Genomic DNA, 21,806 nt, shown 5'->3' on the forward strand with positions numbered 1-21,806 from the left:
TGACCCGGAAATATAATTTAAAAAATGGAAAACACAGTGAAAAATATGGTTTGATGATCAACAAAGATAAGACGAAAATTATGCTTATTGATCGAGATGGGTTGCTTCTACAAACAGACTTACTGTATGAATACGCGGGACTATGCTATGTTATATAAAAGGACGGTAGCTCAACAGACGAAATACGGCGGAGAATCGTAATAACAAGAGAGGCTATATTGTAACGGACTCCTCACTTCACCGGCAACTACTGTTATGAACTTCGCCACGCACAACCTTTTTCTACTATTAATATGGACTTACCCTCATCATGATATAAACCGCATTTTCTCTCCAACTGGAACTTACATACTTATGTGAATTTGCACACATCGTACCTTGCACGAACTCTGCTCTATCCACCTTTACGATCTATGAAAATCTAACTTCCTTTTCGCCGCCTGACGTCATGTGACATCGCCTGCTTTGTCACGCATGCTCCACTAACCTCTGGAATCTTCCAGACATATTTCTCATTATTCCACACTATAAATACCCGGCCTTCCTCTGAATGTATTGAGATGGACTTTGGCCTGTGTGGAGGGAGCAACATCTAACGTCAACTCCGTCCTTAGGGACATGTGCCCAGAAGTCTCCATTTTCGGGCAGTTCGTGCAATTTGGTTCATGATGAGGTATGACAAACTGATTTCTTTTCTGTAAATACCTTTGTTGCATTGCGAGATACTTTCCTTGCAATTCAGACTGGGAGCATGGCATTTCCAGGCCGAAATTTCACTTGTCCTTTTTGTGTTTAAACTTTTCATTGACGAACCTAGTAACGGCTTTCTTTCTAAATGTGCGTGTGGTGTATTGGCAACTGTGCGACTCGTACTGTACACACACTTCTACCCGTTCAGTGCTTCGCCATTTGAGTTTCTGAATGTTGTGAAACTGGTTCACTTGAAGTATATTGTGATTATTCGCCTGTAGAACTACGTTGCTTTGTGTCAATCGAGTGATAACGGAAGTGGTTGTGACTTGCATATAGCATTTAGATTTTGCTCAGAAGATTTCCTGCTGCATACTCGAATTTGCTAACTGTAAACATCCCCTTTTTCTCGTTGTTCTGGGTTTCTCCTTTTACAGTTATATTTATCCTTTCCTTGTTTCGTCCCTTTCCATTCCTGCGCTATTCTCTCTCTCATTACTCTTGGATATCTTATTTTACTATATGAATTTGTATTTTGTATATGTGGTTGGGAAAATTTCATATTTGCACGGTTCTCCTTTCATGTAAATTGTTAGTTTGATTTATTATTCTAATATATGTTTTTAAATTTTATCTTGGTTTCTCATCTATTTTCACCCGTCATGTCCCTTATTTCTCCTCACTTTCTCTTTTAATTTTCTAATATTATCTAGCATGGTTTCCACTGCGCTATCTGCTGTTACTCTGGAATACTTATTGGAGATTTCTATTTTTTTTTTTTTTTCCTTACCACGGCCTCCATTCTCAATTTGGCGTTTAACTCGCTGCGTGATATTACTACCCACCGATTGAAATTACTCGGTGTCACCGATACTTTGTGATTTCCCTCGGCAGTATTATTATTATATAGGTATATATGCATATAACCCCCATTAAGGGTTACAATATCAAAACTCACAGCCGTCTGGAAGGATCATGCGATAAGCAGACGCACCAATCCAAGACTGCCGAAGACCATAGTTCTTTTTCTGTGTAGGGTGGAAACTTGGACAATTAAAGCGTAAGATCGGAAAATACTTAATGCTTTCGGGATGTGGTCGTACAGGAGGTTACTTAGAATGCCATGGAGGGAGAAAGAAACTTACGAATCAATTCCCAGCGAGCTCGATGTGAACAAAAAGCTGTCCTGCATTTATTATCAGAGAATTGTTTGATCATATAGTACGGCGACAAGAAGACGTCCGGGAAAAGCCGTTGTTCTGGGAAAAGTTGATGGACAATGATCTCGAGGAAGGTGGCTAATGCGATGGATAGACCTGGTAGAATATAGAACTAAGAGAACGCTAGTTCAAACTATTTAATACATTTCCACTTAGCTGAATCCCTCCCTGCCACTTTATACCTTTCAGTATCCATATAAACTATGAACTATTTCTACTACCACGTTACCATAGTGGCGAGGTCGCAGGTGCGGACTTATCTCGGTTTTACGGCCGGTTTCCCTTCCTGATGCCAATCCTATGTAGACTGTAGATTGTTTCTGTGATGGTTAGTAGTGTGGTGTGTTGTGTGAATATGAAGAGGAATGTGTTGAGGCAAACACGAACTCACCGTCTCCGAGCCGTAGGAATTAACCATACGTAGTTAAAATCTCCCCGAGGGCACTCTGAACCGAAAGCCAGTACAGTACGTTGACCATTCAACCAAACAGCCGGATCCACGTAAACTATGAACAATAAATGTAGCATGTTAGAGCTTTTTCTGATCTATATAACGACCTTGAACCAATAACTCGTCCTAGCATTAATTCTGACCACATCCCTTGGATTGCTTTTAATAATCTACTCTTAATCCCATAATCTTTCATTACTGCTAACATATGCCCTCTCTAGATCTTCAAAACATAAACATAACTGAATTTTTTTCATGCAGCAATTTTGATTTACTTGGCGAATGCTGGAGATTTGGTCCTGGCAAAACCCTCTGTGGTTTGAAACCATACTGGTTTTCATGTAACTTGCTCTCAACCATTGATCGCACCCTCCATTCCAGAATCCCAGTGGGCACCTTGCCTGATCAGTGAAATACCTCGATACATTTTGCAATCCTTCCTGTTCCCTTCTTGTACAATAGATAGGTGGCGTTACTGCTTTCGTACAATGTGAAGGTTCCATGCTAATCTTAATACTCTAAGAAGCCATTTCATCCCTGCCTTCCCACTATATTTCATATTTTCAGGTCTTATTTCATCTGTTCATGGTGCTTCACGACAAAGCCGTTTGTTTGCCATTTTTTTCACTTTGTAGAGCGTAATTTCGTTGCCATCTTGTTGTCCTCACTATGAACTCGGTTGTTCGTAACTTCAAGGGAAAGAATTCTTTTTACGTAAAAAGTTTGTCAAATGTAATACATACAGCATATATATACTAATTACAATTACCTCATGTTAATTCTCTGGTGATTGTGCTACCGTTCATTTAAGAGCAATTGTAACTGCTTATAAGGCCATAAAGAAATCGCACCTACAGTATTCTGTAATGTTAAACACTTCTGGCGCGAGTACTTATGTTCGCTGTTGTGTTATCATGCATATCTACACATATATAGTACTAGCTGATGTACCCGTGCTTCGCTACGGGATTGGATTCTCAGAGAGACTGACCTTGTGGTTTTCCTAACTGAAGTAACATAGGCCATTACAAAAACGTCGGTCGGAAAGTAGCGATTAAAAGCAATGATATCATATAAAATACTCGATCAAAGGAAAAACCGCACATTTTCTCACTTTTAACGAAAAGGACTACGCTGCCGATCTAACAGTCCAAAGTTCCAGAGGTGGAATGATCAAAGCCGCAGATAGCCGTGATCCGTGAACACGCTTCGTCTTTTTTCGGCAGGCAGGGGGTCGAATAGTGGAGACTCCCACGCCATAAACTATGCCCTTCTACTAATCTGTTTCCTAGGAGCACCCGATGAGTCGGAAAATCTTAATTCACTACACTGGTGGCGGAAAAAACTATCTGACTTGGAGGCAAATTTTTTCTCCATGCCAAAGGAAAAACCCACTCTTCACTGCTAATTTGGAATAAAATGAATGTAGAATTTAATAAAAGTAAAGAGGAAGAAGTTTTGATTAAGAAACGGCTCTTTTCAGGGTCGAATTTTGAGTTATTTAGTAAATTGTGGTGCTATAATTTGGAATAGGCCTAAATTGTTATTCTATACCAGGCCATACTACTACTACTACTACTACTACTACTACTACTACTACTACTACTACTACAACTGCTACTACTAAGTGAGCCTCTGCCTTAAGTATGCACACTGCTCGTTCAAAACAGCGCGTCAGATTAGGGACCGCATAGCTGGAAAACTATGATGAACCTGCGTGTTACGTACCAGCTGTATCAGAAAATATATGAACCACAGGAATGCCATGCTAAAGAAGAAAGTTTTTTAACTCCCCAGCTATTTCCCGCTAATATTCGGTTAGGCTGTTATACTCGGTACGCAGCAGTTATCCCATCTATCGGAGTTGAGAGGCAGCATAAGAGACAAAGAATATCACATCAAACAATGGTCAATGTTATTGTTGATCAATGCTATGCGCTTTTGATACTGTAGGTCTTCACATTTAGTTTTCTTCCGACTCTGAAATACCACTCTTACCATAGTCGGTACGGTAAAACTGATTAAAACATAAATGATCCGAAATTGTATTCCATATATCTTTTATTATATATAGAGCCCGGATTTTTATGCATTAATAGGTTAGAATGCAAACTTACTGAAGCGAGTAGCAACGTTTATGCTATGGAGTTTGCATAAACATGAGGAGTACGGCCCATCAGAACCCCTATAATTTATGTTATTCTTGCTACATTATGGAACAGCGGGTCGCCGACACTTCCTACTAACCAAGTTAGTTTGCAGTCTAACCTGTTACTGCATAAAAATCCGGGCTTTAGTTATATAATACTCTCGATAACACCAATAACATAGGTATTTAAAAATTACATTTTAGGCGCCTTCCCCTAAACTACAATTTCATCCAGGGTGAATAAATTTGGTTATAGCTTAGACTGTTGCTTCTCATTCCCCCACTATATATATCGATTTTCATTAAATTCTGTTAACCCATTTTCTCCTGGCTCGGTGTTGAAATGGACTTAGCAACAAAATTACAATTTCATGAATATCTGTGTTATCACAGTCGGTACGGTATAAAATGTATAAGACATAAATGATCGAAAGTTTAATTCTATATAACTTTGGTTATGTAGTATTTATCGATACGACCACTAATAATTTAAATATTTGAGAATTAAATTTTAGGCCTTCCCCTAAACTACCATTTCAGTCAGTGTGATTAGAATTATTCATAGCCTAGATTATAATGACTCATTATCCGACTACGCATACCAATTTTAATTAAGATAGGACCACTCATAACGTAAATATTTTAGAATTACATTTTTGGCCTTCCCCTAAACTACCATTTCACTAAGCGCGAATGAAGTTATTTATAGTCCAGATTGTAGCGACTTATTTCTCGGCTTTGAATACCAATTTTCATTAAGATAGGACCACTAATAACATAAATATTTGAAAATTAAATTTTAGGCCTTCCTTAACGACCATTTCTATCAGCGTAAATAAAATTATTTATGGCCTAGATTGTAGCGACTTATTCCCCGACGTTGCATACTGATTTTCATTAAATTCTCTTTAGCCGTTTTCTAGTGATGCGTGTACATACATACATACAGGCAGGCAGACAGACAGACAGACAGACAGACAGACAGACAGACAGACAGACAGACAGACAGAAATTACGGAAAAGTAATAAGTGCATTTCACATGACCGATGCAGAAATACCATTCTTTTTAAATTCTGAGCAATGTATAGACAAAACTCTTATTTTATATTTATATAGATAGATTTATCAATATTTTAGCACAATATAAACAACTTATCTGAGGCTTTAAGTTAATGTGGGGGAAGTTCAGAATCTCTTACAATTGAATCGATTATTTTTTAAACCTCTAACTTCACAAAACATTTTATCCCCGAAGTTCCTGAGAACTATTTATTACTGAACGAAATGCAAATAATTTTCTGAGTAAGGGAACCGTATTATTCGGCATACCGTATACAGGTAGTATTATTGTGATGAACGTGTGCTGATTGCTGTATGGAACTTGATTTTTGAAAATATTAGATCAAACATTATGTATTAGTTAATAAAATCCTGGAAGTCGTGAATTTATAAACTAGTCTAACAAAGATTTAAGTGTTGAGGTCACCACCGACCCAACCTGATCTACACAAGCATAGGGCTGGAGGAAAGAGGACATTCTAGCTATACTTGTGTTCTCTGTTGATGCAATACAACGGATCTTTTAAAAACTTCACTCCGTTATCTAGAAACATGACAGATTAGAACAACATCTGTCTTTACTATTCTTTAAGTATTTCCTCCAGCCAACTAAAAAATATTGTACTAAATACAGTTGGACCTACACTCTCAACTTATTTTGTCCAGGTTTGAATCCATGTACATTTTTAACAGTTTCCATTGTACTTGTTGAATATATATTTTAAATATTGAAGCTATGTACATTTTAACATAAACTCCCATTGCATTTATTGGCTGGATTTTATCTCGGATTTTTATGTATCATTGTTGTTGTATGTCTTTCTTCTTTGTTACTTTCCTGATGATTACCTCTAAGCTAGGTCGAAACATGTGCAAGGTGTTTTAAACAACTATGTAACTTTTAAACAGATCTTCTAATAAATGGAAGAAGTGTGTTGAATAGGTGGACGTAATATCATTGAATTCTTTTAGACTTTCATCTTAGAAAGATTTAAATTTCAGAATTAAAAAGAAATATCGTCTGCCTGGAATTTGGGGTGACCACAATTCTTGACTTACGGGATTTTAAAAACTCAATTGGAATTTGAACGAGGTCATTTATTATTTACTAGCAACATACCCGTGCTTCGTTACGGTATTATACTGAAATTTATAATTGAATGCTTAACATTTTATATATAATTCGCCAAAGTTCGCGATCTGACGGCAAAGTTCCTCCCATTCTTCAATCTTTCTTTCCAGCAATCGATTTCGTACTTCCCGCCCTAGCTCCAGGTATTCCGCCCGGTCAGTTTGGTTCCTAAATCTATGCATCTTTTCCTATATGCATTTTAAATATGAATCAAATCCTTGAGGAGATCCGGCGTGGTGTCGACTTGGGTGCCTTGGCGGTACTGAACCCGCGGCCGGACTGCATTCGTAGTCATTACCCGGCCAGGACCCGTTACCAGCGCGTTCCGCACATTTTGACGACGGCCCAGAACATTATTATTATTATTATTATTATTATTATTATTATTATTATTATTATTATTATTATTATTATTATTGATGTTCTGGGCCCCGAAACAAGATACAAGACCGCTACTTGGCAGTAAATTACATTTGCTGCCATTGTCATTGCTGACAATGTGACGAGCACGATTGTCGCGCGTAGGCAATTGCGCGGGATTTTTGGCGATACGAATGATATACTTCCGTGCATTATTGACCTTATTATAGAGGTGAACAATTGCACGGTCAATATCATTCCTGTCGTTTATTTCAAATGTGTTTAAATTTTTATTCATATGCCAGGAGAATCTACTGTAATCTAACATCTCCAAAGAAAAAGATGGCTCTTGAAAGCGAACCCAGGAAAGATTAAAAATGATCGGTTTATGATCAGAATCAAGTACACTATGAACAGTAAAATCAATTGGTCTCAACTACTTTTCCACCCCACCGCCGTTAAGTTGCCCTCCCCCCACACACACACACAAAAAGAAGGCGTTTAAAGAAGATTCCAAATACCAATGTTCACGTCTGTTACCTTCAGTTTTGAGATATAAGTATCCCCATAAAAAGAATTCACTTATTTCACTTCCTTTCACACTCCCCCAAATACCAATGTTCACGTGTGTTACCTTCAGTTTTGAGATATAAGTATCCCCATAAAAAGAAGTGAATTTTCCGGAAAAATACTTGTTTTTTATTAGTAAAGTATCTTCTAAATACCAATTATCACGACTGAAACATCTTCAGTTTTTGATATATGTGTCCTAATAAAAGGAATTCAACTCCTTTTTACCCCCACCCCAAGATGATTTTCCCCCAAAATGCGTTTTTCTTTGTTTTTAAAGGAGATCCAAATACCAATTTTCACGTCTGTAACAATTTTAGTTTTTATTAGATGTAAGTTTCCTCATACAATTAATTCAGTTAAATTTTCAATTCTTTCACCCCCCCCCCCCGCTTCATTGGATTTTCAGAAATCAAAGGAATACGTGTTTCTTTACTTTTAAAGCAGATTCCAAATACCAATGTTCACGTCTGCGACATCTTTGGTTTTGGAGATAATGGTATCTTCATACAAATAATTCAACTAATTTTTCAATCCCCCTCCCCTTTAAGTGGATTTCCGAAAATAAAAACTACGTATTTCTTTATTTTTAAAGGAGATTCCAAATACCAAATTTCACGTCTGTAACATCTTCAGTTTTTGAGATATCAGTATTCTAATAAAAAGAATTCAACCCCATTTTCAGTCATTTTTACGCCCCCCCCCCTAAGTGGTTTTTCAATTTTTAAAAAAGATAAAAATACCATTTTATCAGTTCTGTAACATGTTAAGTTTTTGAGATATACTGTAGACATGCTCATTTTAAAATTTCACCCCTTTTTAGTGCCTCTTAAGTGGAGTTTCCGAAAACAAATCAGCTAAGTTTCTTAACTTTTAGAGGAGATTCCAAATACCAATTTTTACGTCTGTAACAATTTAGGTTTCTGAGAAATACTGTAAAGATAGTCTTTCTAAAAATTCACCCCATTGTCACTCCTGTTTAACCCCCATTAATTGGATTTTCCAAAAACAAAACAAAAAAATACGTGTTTCTTTATATTTAAAGGTGATTCCAAATATCATTTTTCAGGTCTGTAATACCTTCAATTTCTGAGATATTAAAGGCATTCAACCCCTTTTTCACCCCTCCTAGTGGGATTTTCCGATAACAAAAAATACGTGTTTCTTTATTTTTAAAGGAGATTCAAAATACCAATTTTTACATCTGAAAACTTTTAAAGTTTTGAGATATAGATACACTCATTTTTAAAATTCACCCCCCCCCCTTTTCACCCCCCTTAGCAACGGAATATCAAAAAAAATATTCCCTTAGCGAGCACCTACATTGTAATATAAATGTATCCTCAAAATTTCATTTCTTTATGTCCAGTAGTTTGGGCTCGGCGGTGATGAATGCGTTAGTCAGTCAGTCAGTCAGTCATGACATGTTCTTTTATACAGGATGAACCGAAATTCGCGCACTCAGGCGTCGCAGCGCGACTCCTCACATGCCAGCAATACATAAATGTCTTTCACAAAAGTTCGTTCTGGGAGTATATCCGGCAGAAAAAGGAGAGTGGCAATCTGGCAACACTGTAACCACATGTAGGATAAGTACATCTGTCAGCACCAAATAGTAGTGCTGTGCAGATGGTGCAATGGATAGAGTTTTGGGTTAGCATGCAGGAGGTCGAGGGATCGATCCTGGGTTGAGGCGGATGTTTTTTTATTTCGTAAATGTAGTAAATTCACGCCCACGATGTGGAAAGGGCGTCTTTCAAAGCTGTTCAATGAAAACGATTGTTCGTCCATTTCTAGGATCGTAGTATGTAAGTGCAAATGGTTTCTAGAGGATCCGCTGCAATCGCTGTTGACGATTAAGATGCCAAATACCATACCACCGGGACTACATTTCTTTCTTTCTTAATCTGCTTACCCTCCAGGGTTGGTTTTTTCCTCGGACTCAGCGAGGGATAGCACCTCTACGGCCTCAAGGACAGTTTCTTGGAGCGTGAGACACTGGGTCGGGGGATACAACTGGGGAGGATGACCAGTACCTCGCTCAGGCGGCCTCACCTGCTATGCTGAACAGGGGCCTTGGTGGGGATGGGAAAACTGGAAGGGATAGACAAGGAAGGAAGCGGCCGTGGCCTTAAGTTAGTTACCATCCCGGCATTCGCGTGGAGGAGAAGTGGGAAACCACGGAAAACCACTTCCAGGATGGCTGAGGTGGGAATCAAACCCACCTCTACTCAGTTGACCTGCGGAGGCTGAGTGGACCCCGTTCCAGCCCTCGTACCACTTTTCAAATTTCGTGGCAGAGCCGGGAATCGAACCCGTGCCTCCGGGGGTGGCAGCTAATCACACTAACCACTACACCACAGAGGCGGACTCGGGACTACATTTACGAAATAAAAAACATACGCCTCAACCCAGGATCGACCCCTCGACCTCCTGCATGCTAACCCAAAACTCTACCCACTGCACCAACTGTACAGCACGTTAGCATGTGCTGGCAGAGGTAGTTACCCTACATGTGGTTACAGTGTTGCCATATTACCACTCTTCAACGTCCTTTTTCTGCTGGATATACAAACTCGCAGGGCGAACTTTGGCGAGAGACATTTTTTTTTAAATTGCTGGATGTGAGGAGTCGCGCTGCGACGCCCGAGTGCGCGAATTTCGGTTCATCATGTATATACCGTATAGATTAATATGGCGTGATACGGGTTCTTACTGATTTTGTCTGCCATGTATTAGGAAAAGGATGCTGTAGAACGCGAGGTTTGCCGCCTGGAGAACTGTGTATTAGAAGCAAACACCCGCTGTCAGAACTTGAAGAATGACTACCTTACAGCTCGCTCAGAGGTGACATCCTTGGAGAATCAGATGAGCAAAGAGCGCGACAAGCTGGCTAAATTGAGAGAGGACAAGAAATACCTCATCGAGAAGGTAAGTTGCACAACAGAGTCCTAATCTCAGAGAGACGAGAGTGAATGCATTTTATAACCGGCTAGTTTTACGAATCCTTAGTTTATAAGACATGTAGCAAAGACATTTATTTGACTTGCAGCTTCAAACCTTTAGAACTACCAACTGTATTTTGCAGACGTGTCATTATGGCGAGAAATAGCTCCCCCACTTCTTAGGACATCCAACAGTGTCCATATTACCACAAGTAGTTTACAAACTCATCGTCAGTGAAATAGAGAAATGTATCCAAAGCCTCTTCAGATTAAACATTTTGATTAGAAATCAAAACATAGAACTCTAACTGCAAAGTACTTTTTTTATTTGTTTCTTTATTTCCACCTTGAGTAACGTATTTGTTTTTCTGGAGATACACAGAAGATATCGTACCCAGAATACCAACTGTGAACTAGTTTCCTTCAAGAAATAATCAGGAATTTCATCTGCGCATCTATATAACACAACACTGAGATACTGGAAGTTTGTGTAACGTGTAATAATCGCGAATATCTCCGTTGATGTTCATGATTCGGTAAAATCACATGGTTCCGGTACTTTAAACATTTAAGCATTGGACATTATAGTTTGCACTATATAAAGGCAATATTATTAGTCCCCATTCGGTGTAATAAACAGGCAAACACACATACTTTCGACATCGGTATACAAGATATGAGATTGAGGCAAACATTGGAAATGATAGCCTGTCATGCAGCCAGGGACTCAACGCTGAAAGTCATGTGGCGATGCATGACTCTTGACGCCCCTAGGAGGTCCAACGATTTCGGGTGGAGGACATTGGTAGAGTATTGGTCCCTCATTGGATTAAATCCCACTGAAAGTCATCTTGTTGAAGGGCAGCAGCTTCAATAGAAGTGGTCTGGGGCCGATGAGGACCTCGTCCACCGAAAAGTCTCAAGACCAGCTGGATCCGCGGAACGGGTGTCGCGCTTCGATGCGGCAAGTAAAAGGACAATCACAGCATTATTATTCACAGGAAATCTTCATATCTGAAAATAAAAAATAAATCTATAAATATGGCCCAGTCCCCAGCAGCTCTTCAGTGGGAAGAAGATGCTAAGAAATCCTTTCTCAGCATCTGGAATGTAGTTCGCCTCTGTAGCGTAACGGTTAGTGCTATTGGCTGCTGTTCTCGGGAACTCGGGTTTGATTCCGGATGCTGTCAGATATTGAAGAATGGTAGGAATGCTAGCATGTGGTTAAAATAATACTCCTCTGGGAGTGTGTCTGAAAAGTGCTTGCACCACCTCGGAACGAGGATACGAGTTCAATTTCTTACTTGGAATGTAGAAAGTATCTCTGAAGGATAAAAAATACGCAATGTAACAAAGAAATTAAGATGTTAAACATCAATATTATGGGCATACGTGAGACATGGTGGCCAGGAGAATGGCATTGTTGCGAGACAGAGTACACAGTCTACTATTCTGGTAACAATGGCCCGCACCACTGGAATGAAGATGAAATAGTCCTTACCTAGGCGATAGCTTGCGTAGTATTCCCTGTGGTTGCGCTTTCAGATCGAGTTATCATGATCAAACTCGACGGCAGCCCTTTCAAGATCAACGTTATCCACGTTTATGCACCGATTGCAGATAAGCCGGGCGAAGAGATTGAAATGTCTATGACCAGCATAAAATTGTCCTGAAGCACATGAAGAAGAGCGAGGTCGCTCTGATTATGGGAGACTTAAATGCGAAAGTCTGTCAGCGCAAGGACGATGGCATAGTCACGGTCTTAGAAAACGGAATGAGAGAGAAGATCGCTTGGTACAATCCTGTAAAGAAGAAGACCAAGTGATTACAAACACCTGGTACAAGTTACCTGCTAGAGGTCTCTACGCTCGAAAATTCCCAGCTGATAGATCGAAAAACATTGTACGAAATCAAAAATACTACCTTCTTGTGGACAAGAAGTTCAGAAACAGCATCACTTCTTCCAAGACCTACCACGGAACTGATGCTTCTTCAATCCACTATTGTGTCGTCCGCTGTTAAAACTCCGCAAAACCATCATCCCAAAAATCGTCATATCAGTTCTCAATGCTTCTGTTCTTAAGGGTGGTGAACACAGAGCAGCAGGTAAAGAAACATTGGAGGAAGAACTAGAAAAAGGTGAAATATTGGATGAGTCATCTGTAGAGGACCAGTGGGATGGACTGAAGAAAGTAATCCAGAGAAGTAAAAGTAAAAAGGCGTCTACGTAGAAGAACAGGTTCCAAGAAGGACATTCCAGGAATAATTAATGAACAAGGGGAGTGTGTATGTGAGGATCTTCAAAAGGCAGAAGTATTCAGTCAGCAGGATGTAAAGATTGTTGGTTACAAGGATGATGTCGAGATAGAGGAGGAGACTAAGGCCAAAGAAGTAATAAAATTTACATATGATAACAATGACATTTACAATAAGATACAAAAGTTGAAAACTAGAAAAGCGGCTGGAATTGATCATATTTCTGGGGATATACTAAAGACAATGGGTTGGGATATAGTACCATATCTGAAGTACTTATTTGATTATTGTTTGGTCGGAGGAGCTATACCAGATGAATGGAGAGTTTCTATAGTAGCCCCTGTGTATAAAGGAAAAGGTGATAGACATAAAGCTGAAAATTACAGGCCAGTAAGTTTGACATGCATTGTATGTAAGCTTTGGGAAGGCATTCTTTCTGATTATATTAGACATGTTTGTGAAATTAATAACTGGTTCGATAGAAGGCAATTCGGTTTTAGGAAAGGTTATTCCACTGAAGCTCAACTTGTAGGATTCCAGCAAGATATAGCAGATATCTTGGATTCTGGAGGTCAAATGGACTGTATCGCGATTGGCCTGTCTAAAGCATTTGATAGGGTGGATCATGGGAGACTACTGGCAAAAATGAGTGCAATTGGACTAGACAAAAGAGTGACTGAATGGGTTGCTATATTTCTAGAAAATAGATCTCAAAGAATTAGAGTAGGTGAAGCTTTATCTGACCCTGTAATAATTAAGAGGGGAATTCCTCAAGGCAGTATTATCGAACCTTTATGTTTTCTTATATATATAAATGATATGAGTAAAGGAGTGGAATCGGAGGTAAGGCTTTTTGCGGATGATGTTATTCTCTATAGAGTGATAAACAAGTTACAAGATTGTGAGCAACTGCAACGTGACCTCGAAAATGTTGTGAGATGGACAGCAGGCAATGGTATGTTGATAAACGGGGTTAAAAGTCAGGTTGTGAGTTTTACAAATAGGAAAAGTCCTCTCAGTTTTAATTACTGCGTTGATGGGGTGAAAGTTCCTTTTGGGGGTCATTGTAAGTATCTAGGTGTGATTCATTGGGGTAATCACATAAATGGGATTGTAAATAAAGGGTACAGATCTCTGCACATGGTTATGAGGGTGTTTAGGGGTTGTAGTAAGGATGTAAAGGAGAGGGCATATAAGTCTCTGGTAAGACCCCAACTAGAGTATGGTTCCAGTGTATGGGACCCTCACCAGGATTACCTGATTCAAGAACTGGAAAAAATCCAAAGAAAAGCAGCTCGATTTGTTCTGGGTGATTTCCGACAAAAGAGTAGCGTTACAAAAATGTTGCAATGTTTGGGTTGGGAAGAATTGAGAGAAAGAAGAAGAGCTGCTCGACTAAGTGGTATGTTCCGAGCTGTCAGCGGAGAGATGGCGTGGAATGACATTAGTAGACGAATAAGTTTGAATGGCGTTTATAAAAGTAGGAAAGATCACAATATGAAGATAAAGTTGGAATTCAAGAGGACAAATAGGGCAAATATTCATTTATAGGAAGGGGAGTTAGGGATTGGAATAACTTACCAAGGGAGATGTTCAATAAATTTCCAATTTCTTTGAAATCATTTCGGAAAAGGCTAGGAAAGCAACAGATAGGGAATCTGCCACCTGGGCGACTGCCCTAAATGCAGATCAGTATTGATTGATTGATTGATTGATTGATTGATTGATTGATTGATTGATTGATTGATTGATTGATTGATTGATTGATTGATTGATTGATTGATTGATTGAAACTAGTAGTAAAGAGAAATATATGGATGACTGACTCAATACTTCAGATCATGGGAATCAGAAGAAGCTACAAGGACAAAATTAGAGACGAGTACAATGACATATGGAGGGTAATTCGGCAGGAGATCAGAGCAGCCATAGAAGTCTTAATGAAGAACAAATGCGTCGAGATAGAGGAGTGTGAAAGAAAATACGATCTCCTCAAAGTTTACAAGAAGTTAAGTGAAGGGATCGAAAGAATCGGACGTAGTACGCACGCATTGCTTACAGACAAGTATGGGAATTTAGCAGTGGAAATCAAGGGTAGTAGGTCTGTTAAATGACAACAGGGGGATCGTCCTGTTATGAACGCATCTTCCCGACCATCGATATTAGCGGTCGAGTTTCTGAGAGCTTTTCAGCTGTCCTACTGTGATTCCAGTTCTTTATTCATATCAAAGAAAACACGAAGGTCCGATAATATTGCTTTGCTGAACACCCATCCTAATCACCACAAGATCTCCAGTTATTTTTGTATCGAAATATGTTATTGTTAATTTAATTTAATATTGAATGAAATAAATAATAACAGCAGTCGGTTATCTTTTCCTACATTGGTTCATAATGTATAATCTGAGGAAGCCATTATGGGAGTTTAATATATTTTTAGTTTTGTGTTGTTATTGGCTATACTTTGCATAATTGGGGTCAGTTGTTGTGGTTGTTGTAAAAGGGAACAACAGCCGGTTATCACATTTATTGAAAAGTTTCAACACGTCGAGGATTGAGGATATCCATGTGTGAGAGGGACTGATGATCTCGTCGTTTTGCTCCTTAAAACTACAGTCGACATATTTACGGGTATACAGGGTGGTCTACCAGACTGTTATAATTCCTGAAGGTACACAACCCATCAGACATTGTTGGTCCCCAGGGTCCGTTTGATACCTATGTATCAGTAATGTCAGAGGAGTCTACGCTGCTCAGGAAAGGACCATTTCAAAAGCATACTGATTATTCCTTGTCGTTATAATAAGTGTACTGGTAATATAATCAAGTTAATTGGTTCTGTGAAGTTGTTTCCTACGGTAGATTGCTAAATTAACGTTACTAAACGTGAATCAGAGATGGCACGGGAAGATAATGGCGATATGGACGGAGGAAGTGGAAGTGTATTGGCTGAATCCGTAAGACACTTGCCACGTACAAGATTTGACAGCGGATCGATAGTTCGAATCCTACCCGTTGGGAATAGTTCTGCAGGTATTCACACCTTTATAGTGCATGTATTCGGTAGAGAGTGCCATATTCGACTAGGGCTATGTGCTGTATGCTACTCGAACTTCACACGTATGAATTCAAAGTCACTACACAAAGCTTACTCTTTCACTCGTGAAGTGGAAACAAACGTTATTACTATAAAATAAATAAATTTCGTGTGGCTATTTCTAGCCGAGTGCAGCCCTTGTAAGGCAAACCCTCCGATGAGGGTGGGCGGCATCTGCCATGTGTAGGTAACTGCGTGTTATTGTAGTGGAGGATAGTGTTATATGTGGTGTGTGAGTTGCAGGGATGTTGGGGACAGCACAAACACCCAGTCCCCGGGCCACTGGAATTAACCAATGAAGGTTAAAATCCCCGACCCGGCCGGGAATCGAACCCGGGACCCTCTGAACCGAAGGCCAGTACGCTGACCATTCAGCCAACGAGTCGGACATTACTATTATTGTTATTATTATTATTATGTCTAGTCAACAGTATATGCTCGCCATGTATTCTACGATAATGACTAGTATACTCTCAGCTTATTCATGAATAGAGTAATGACTTTTTTTACAAGTTGCTTTACGTCGCACCGACACAGGTAGGTCTTATGACGACGATGGGACAGGAAAGGGATAGGAGTGGGAAGGGAGTGGCCGTGGCCTTAATTAAGGTACAGCCCCAAAATTTGCCTGTTGTGAAAATGGAAAACCACGGAAAACCATCTGCAGGGCCGCCGACAGTGGGGTTCGAACCCACTATCTCCCGAATACTGGCCGCACTTAAGCGACTGTAGCTATCGAGCTCGGTAATAAGATAGAATTAATTACATCACAACGTCGGTACCACGAGTGGCGGAAGACATCCGACAGCCAATACGTTTCGGTAGTCAATAAGAAAATATAACTGGTCGAGATTCGAACCTGTCTCTGCGGGGCTTCATTCCCTAGCCAGTATTCGGGAGATAGTGGGTTCGAACCCCACTGTCGGCAGCCCTGAAAATGGTTTTCCGTGTTTTCCCATTTTCACACCAGGTAAATGCTGGGGCTGTACCAACGAAGGCCACGGCCGCTTCCTTCCCAGTCCTAGCCCTTTCCTGTCCCATCGTCGCCATAAGACCTATCTGTGTCGGTGCGACGTAAAGCCAATAGCAAAAAAATGAATAAATACATTTCTTAACCACCCTGCGACATGTTTTTGTCGCCTTAGGCCTACCTATGGTGAGACCTAGCATTTACAAGAAAGTTTTCCTTCTATATCGTATGTGTTCGCAGCCCCTATGTACGTGGTCTACCTGCTCTGTCGTAGGAGCTTTCATTATGGTGCTTGATACGGCTGGCCGCAGTAACGTAGTCAGGCTTGTTGCAGGGGCTGTAGCTAATTGAGTTACGGGTTTGTGTGCAGCCGCTGAAACATTCGGCAACATGTCCGACTTTACGTTGTTGCGGGTTGCTGTTTCGAGTATCATAATAATAATAATAATAATAATAATAATAATAATAATAATAATAATAATAATAATAATAATAATAATAATAATAATAATAATAATAATAATGAAAGCTACTACAAAGGAGCAGGTAGACCACCCATTCTATTGCTGAGTGTGTCTTTGAGTCACCCGGTACATTTTCTGTACTAACTTCAATGTTATTCCGACAAGTGGTTGTCTTTTGCACTCATTATAGTTTCTATAATTTGAATTACAATTGGCGCTAACGATTCTGCCTGTACTGTTGAGCGCAAATGTATAATTGAACTAATCCTATGGTTCCTACAGGAACAGCGACCGATATTTTTTAGTTGTCAATAAACTATGGGATACATACAATTCAATTATGAAGGGCTAGGGGATCATTCTGTACAAGTGTACAGTCAAGCCGACTCCTTCTTTGAATGGTCAGCGTTGAGGCCTTTGGTTCGGAGAGTCTCTGGTTCGTTTGTTTGTGGTTGTGGTATCACCTTGTCACACCTTATCCGAAATACTTCCCTCCACATAACGTTGACGTCATGAAGTGTAAAGCCAAGTCTACGTGTGCGACACACTTCACACCCAGTGTGTCAGAAAATAGAACAGGTCAGGTTATTCTCAATTGGTTCTGTTATAGACTTTAAGGTGTACTGGTATATCTCGTCGAAGGGGGATTCTTTAACATGCCAGAAAATCAATTCACAGTGACGGAATTCGAAGTCGCAGCCTTGAAGTTTTACCAATGACTGTATGATTCACTGCAGAAACAGGTGCCCTTACTCCAACGTCGCTGTTCGAGCCTTCTTGTCATAGTCGCTACTGCAACCATCCATAAACGAACGCCATAAAGGTTTTAGTTCCCTTTAGGAAATTCTGTTATAAGTACGATATATATTTCACTGGAGAGCGCTCCACAGTATTTTGTTCTTTCGTGTCTAAGCGTCGGTGAACTAGAACAGACGAGGGTGAGGTGACTCATTGTACAAGACAAGAATTAGCTGTGTTGTAAATATAAACATCGGATGTCGAGAAGGTGGGACGTGGGAGGTTGGTACTACTGCACTCGACAGGATTCGGTACAACCGTTGTAAACACGATATCATCAGAGGAGCGATAAAACGCTATCTTGTGACAGAGATCATCTCTGTGCAGTCGGAGAGGCCAGTGCGTCTAGAGCAAGCACTTTAGTTCGTCCTAAGGATCCGAACACATTATTCTTCTTCCTGGCTTCTTCTTCAATTTTTCGGGGTCCACACTTCTTATTGATTTGGCCGTTGTTCATGGAAGTCAGCTCATACCGAGCGAGCCTGCCAAATATGCTATAAACATATTGAGATATTTCCGCAGTAAAAATTTGGCATCACACATTGCGAACATGTTTATGCCATATTTGGCAGGCTCGCTCGGTATTCCATCCGTGTCCCACCTTCTTCGGCCGCCAGACCTTTGTAACAAAATTCTCTTTAACGCAGGAACATGAAACACAAGGTAAATGCTAATCACTTCTCTTTTATAAGTGTAATTATCCCAATACCTTCTATCATATATAACGTCATTCATTTCACCTCATTAACTCTTCTGTTGAGGTTGACGTCAGGAAGAGCATCCGGTCGTAAAATCTCGCTACGAAGATTCATCTCACTTCATACTCCTCCGCTTAGATAGAAAGGGTTGGACATACATTATGTAACATATACGTTCCACAGATAAACAGGCCGAAAGTCTGTCACATTTATGGGCCATATTTACAACACATAAATTGTAATCCAACAACAGAAGTCACGTTGAAGAAGTAGTTTTCAATTGCACGAAAGAATTAGCGCCACACCTGGAGGCTGACTTGGAACAGTGAAATGCAGAGGTATGCCTGGCGCCTTTGCCCCCAGGAATTAACCTGGTACTCACTTCCCAGGACTCGACTCTACTCCATGACGGGGAATTGGACGCATTTCTTTCCAGGTGAAATGGTGACCATTTACCGCCTGGAGACACTGCATGTGAGATATATGTGGTTCCTTCTTACTTCCGCCACACTTTGGTCTGCTCCCCTGCTTCAGGAGGGTCTTTCCTGTCTCATGACTTGGACATGGTATCCCCTGCCTATCGCTAGAGGTGACCAAGGAGTACCACGGGGCGCATTGTTTCCACTTTAACTTTCACCTTCCTTCGTGAACACTTGTCCTCTTCCGAACCCTGCGGTGTAACATTTGTGAGTCTAAGGAGTCTTTCATTTTCACGTCCTCCGTGACCCTTTCTTTCTTTTGCCGTTATCTCCATTCTTCCAAGAGTTGGACAGTGAAAAAAGAGGACAGTTGTCTCTTGAAGCTATAATCACTACCTCCACCTCTGTACCTGCAGAAACACAGCAAAGAAGGTCTTATGGCGACGATGAGATAGGACAGGGCTAGGACTAGAAGGGAAGTGGCAGTAGTCTTATTTAACTGGTGTGAAAATGGGAAACAGCATTGCCGACAGTGGAGTTCGAACACACAAGCCGACAGCTACATAGCCAACTCGTTCGGGCATTAACAGTTAATGGAACTGTTCGAGTGTCGGAGTAATATCTCAACTTGAGAGCTTAGTATGACGACCACTGGGCCGCTATCTTGAGTTTTTTGTGTCTACTTGTACCAGAATCGTCATTTTCTTCTTTTCATATCTTACCCCCCTTGATCATCTCTTGTTCTCTTTCTTTTTCTAATAGAGTAGCTTCATTCTCCGAAGGGTCGGATTTAATTCATTTTGTGTTCTGACTGGGGCTGTAAACAACAATCACCACCACTATCCTGAACCAAAGCCGCTATTACTTTTACGCCCGTCTATACTTTCATCGTATTCTAGAACGCCAAGGAGCCAGAAACGTCGTCCTTCGAGAGTTATTTTACATGCCAGTAAATGTGCCGATACAAGGCTGACGTATCTTAAAATACCATCAGCCTGAACTGGGATCAAACTCGCCACCTTTAAGCTCAGCAAGCCACTGCTACTCATTTCATCCAGATGTGACTGTCTTCCTCCTTTGCAGAATGTGCTGTCTCTCTAGTAATATCTGAAAATATTACTATTAGATGATGCTACTAATGACCACGTGGTAACTGGATACGAAGCTGATAACACCCACTCCGTCAGATGGTAGAAATATGGCAATAATAACAGAACACGTAACAACATTCCAGAGCAGGAATAGGCGGAGCGCCAACTCTGGTGGGGTAATATGGAATCTATTTTCCTCCGTGACTCAAGCCCTAAGGAGCTTGTGTAGCTCAAGGCAAGAGGCGGGACAAGTTCCGGAAGTTAACAGCATCTTAGGCCCGTTTACCCGGTGAGCAGAGGGATTAGAGGACAGACATGTAATTACTGAGCGAGGGGCTGCCGGTAGCTCTCAGCTTGCACTCGGGAGATAGTGTGTTCAACTCCACTGTCGGCAGCCCTGAACATGGTTTTCCGTGTACTTTAATCAATGCCATATTAGATTTCTTGTCACTTCTAGCCCTTTCCTGTCCCATCGTTTCGCCGTAAGACCTATCTGTGTCAGTGTGACGTAAGGCAAATTAAAAAGAAAAAGAGAGTAGTGGTAATTATTCAATTAGAAGACATTACTTCAGAACTCCTGGATCTTCCTGCTGTAGGGGGGAAGGGCGGTAGAATAACACACACCGTATTCCTTGCCTGTCGTATGAGGCGACTAAAAGGGGCCTAAGGGGATCTGAACTTTGGAGCGTGGGTTGTGACTACGAGGCCCTTAGCCGAGTCCTGGCACTGCGTCCACTTACTTGTGCTAGGCTCCTCACTTTCATCTATCGTATCCGATCTTCCTTGGTCAACTCTTCTCTTGTTCTTTTCCGACTCCGACGGTTTTAGGTTCCCGAGGCCTAGGGACTCTTTCATTTTCACGCCCTTCATGGCCCTTGTCTTTCTGTGGCCGATACCTTCATTGTTCGAAGTGTCGGGTCCTTTCCATTTTTCTCTCTGACTAGTGTTATATAGAGGATGGCTACCTAGTTGTACTTCCTCTTAAAACAATAATCACTACCACCACCACTGTCCTAGATCCACTCTCTGGAATTTGATTCACGGCCATAATCGTTGAAAGCTGTCACCATTGTAGGTTTTATTTTGTGCACATTAGTGACTGATAACGCTTTTATGGTCTCCATCGAGATGAATAATTATTTCGTGTGGCTATTTCTAGCCTGGTGTAGGGATGCAGGGATGTACCCAAGCCGAGAGAATTGGCCATTTTAAGGTTAAAATATCCGACCCGGCCGGGAATCGAAACCGGGTCCTTCTGAACCGAACAACGCTACACTGACTATTCAGCCAAGCAACCGGACGTCAGCCAGTTTTTCCAGTTGCAACACAGTCGCAGGACGTCAGCGTCATTGTTACGTGACAGTCTCCTGTGCCGGCAGGACAAACCTCCCGCACTCCGGTGCTCTGAAAACCGTTAGAGTGACCTCAATTTTTTT

General features: G+C 40.7%; 1 protein-coding gene across 1 annotated transcript in view; it reads left to right on the plus strand.

The window, feature by feature from the left end:
• LOC136880949 (cingulin) overlaps window positions 1-21,806 on the plus strand; it is a 139,684-nt gene that overhangs the window by 46,440 nt on the left and 71,438 nt on the right. The window contains exon 4 of the mRNA XM_067153488.2: window positions 10,372-10,563. Within this exon, the coding sequence (XP_067009589.1) occupies window positions 10,372-10,563 (192 nt within the window). The remainder of the gene's footprint in view (window positions 1-10,371; window positions 10,564-21,806) is intronic.

The sequence above is a fragment of the Anabrus simplex genome, chromosome 9 (assembly GCF_040414725.1).
Source record: "Anabrus simplex isolate iqAnaSimp1 chromosome 9, ASM4041472v1, whole genome shotgun sequence".
In the NCBI taxonomy this organism is placed as follows: Eukaryota; Metazoa; Arthropoda; class Insecta; order Orthoptera; family Tettigoniidae; genus Anabrus; species Anabrus simplex.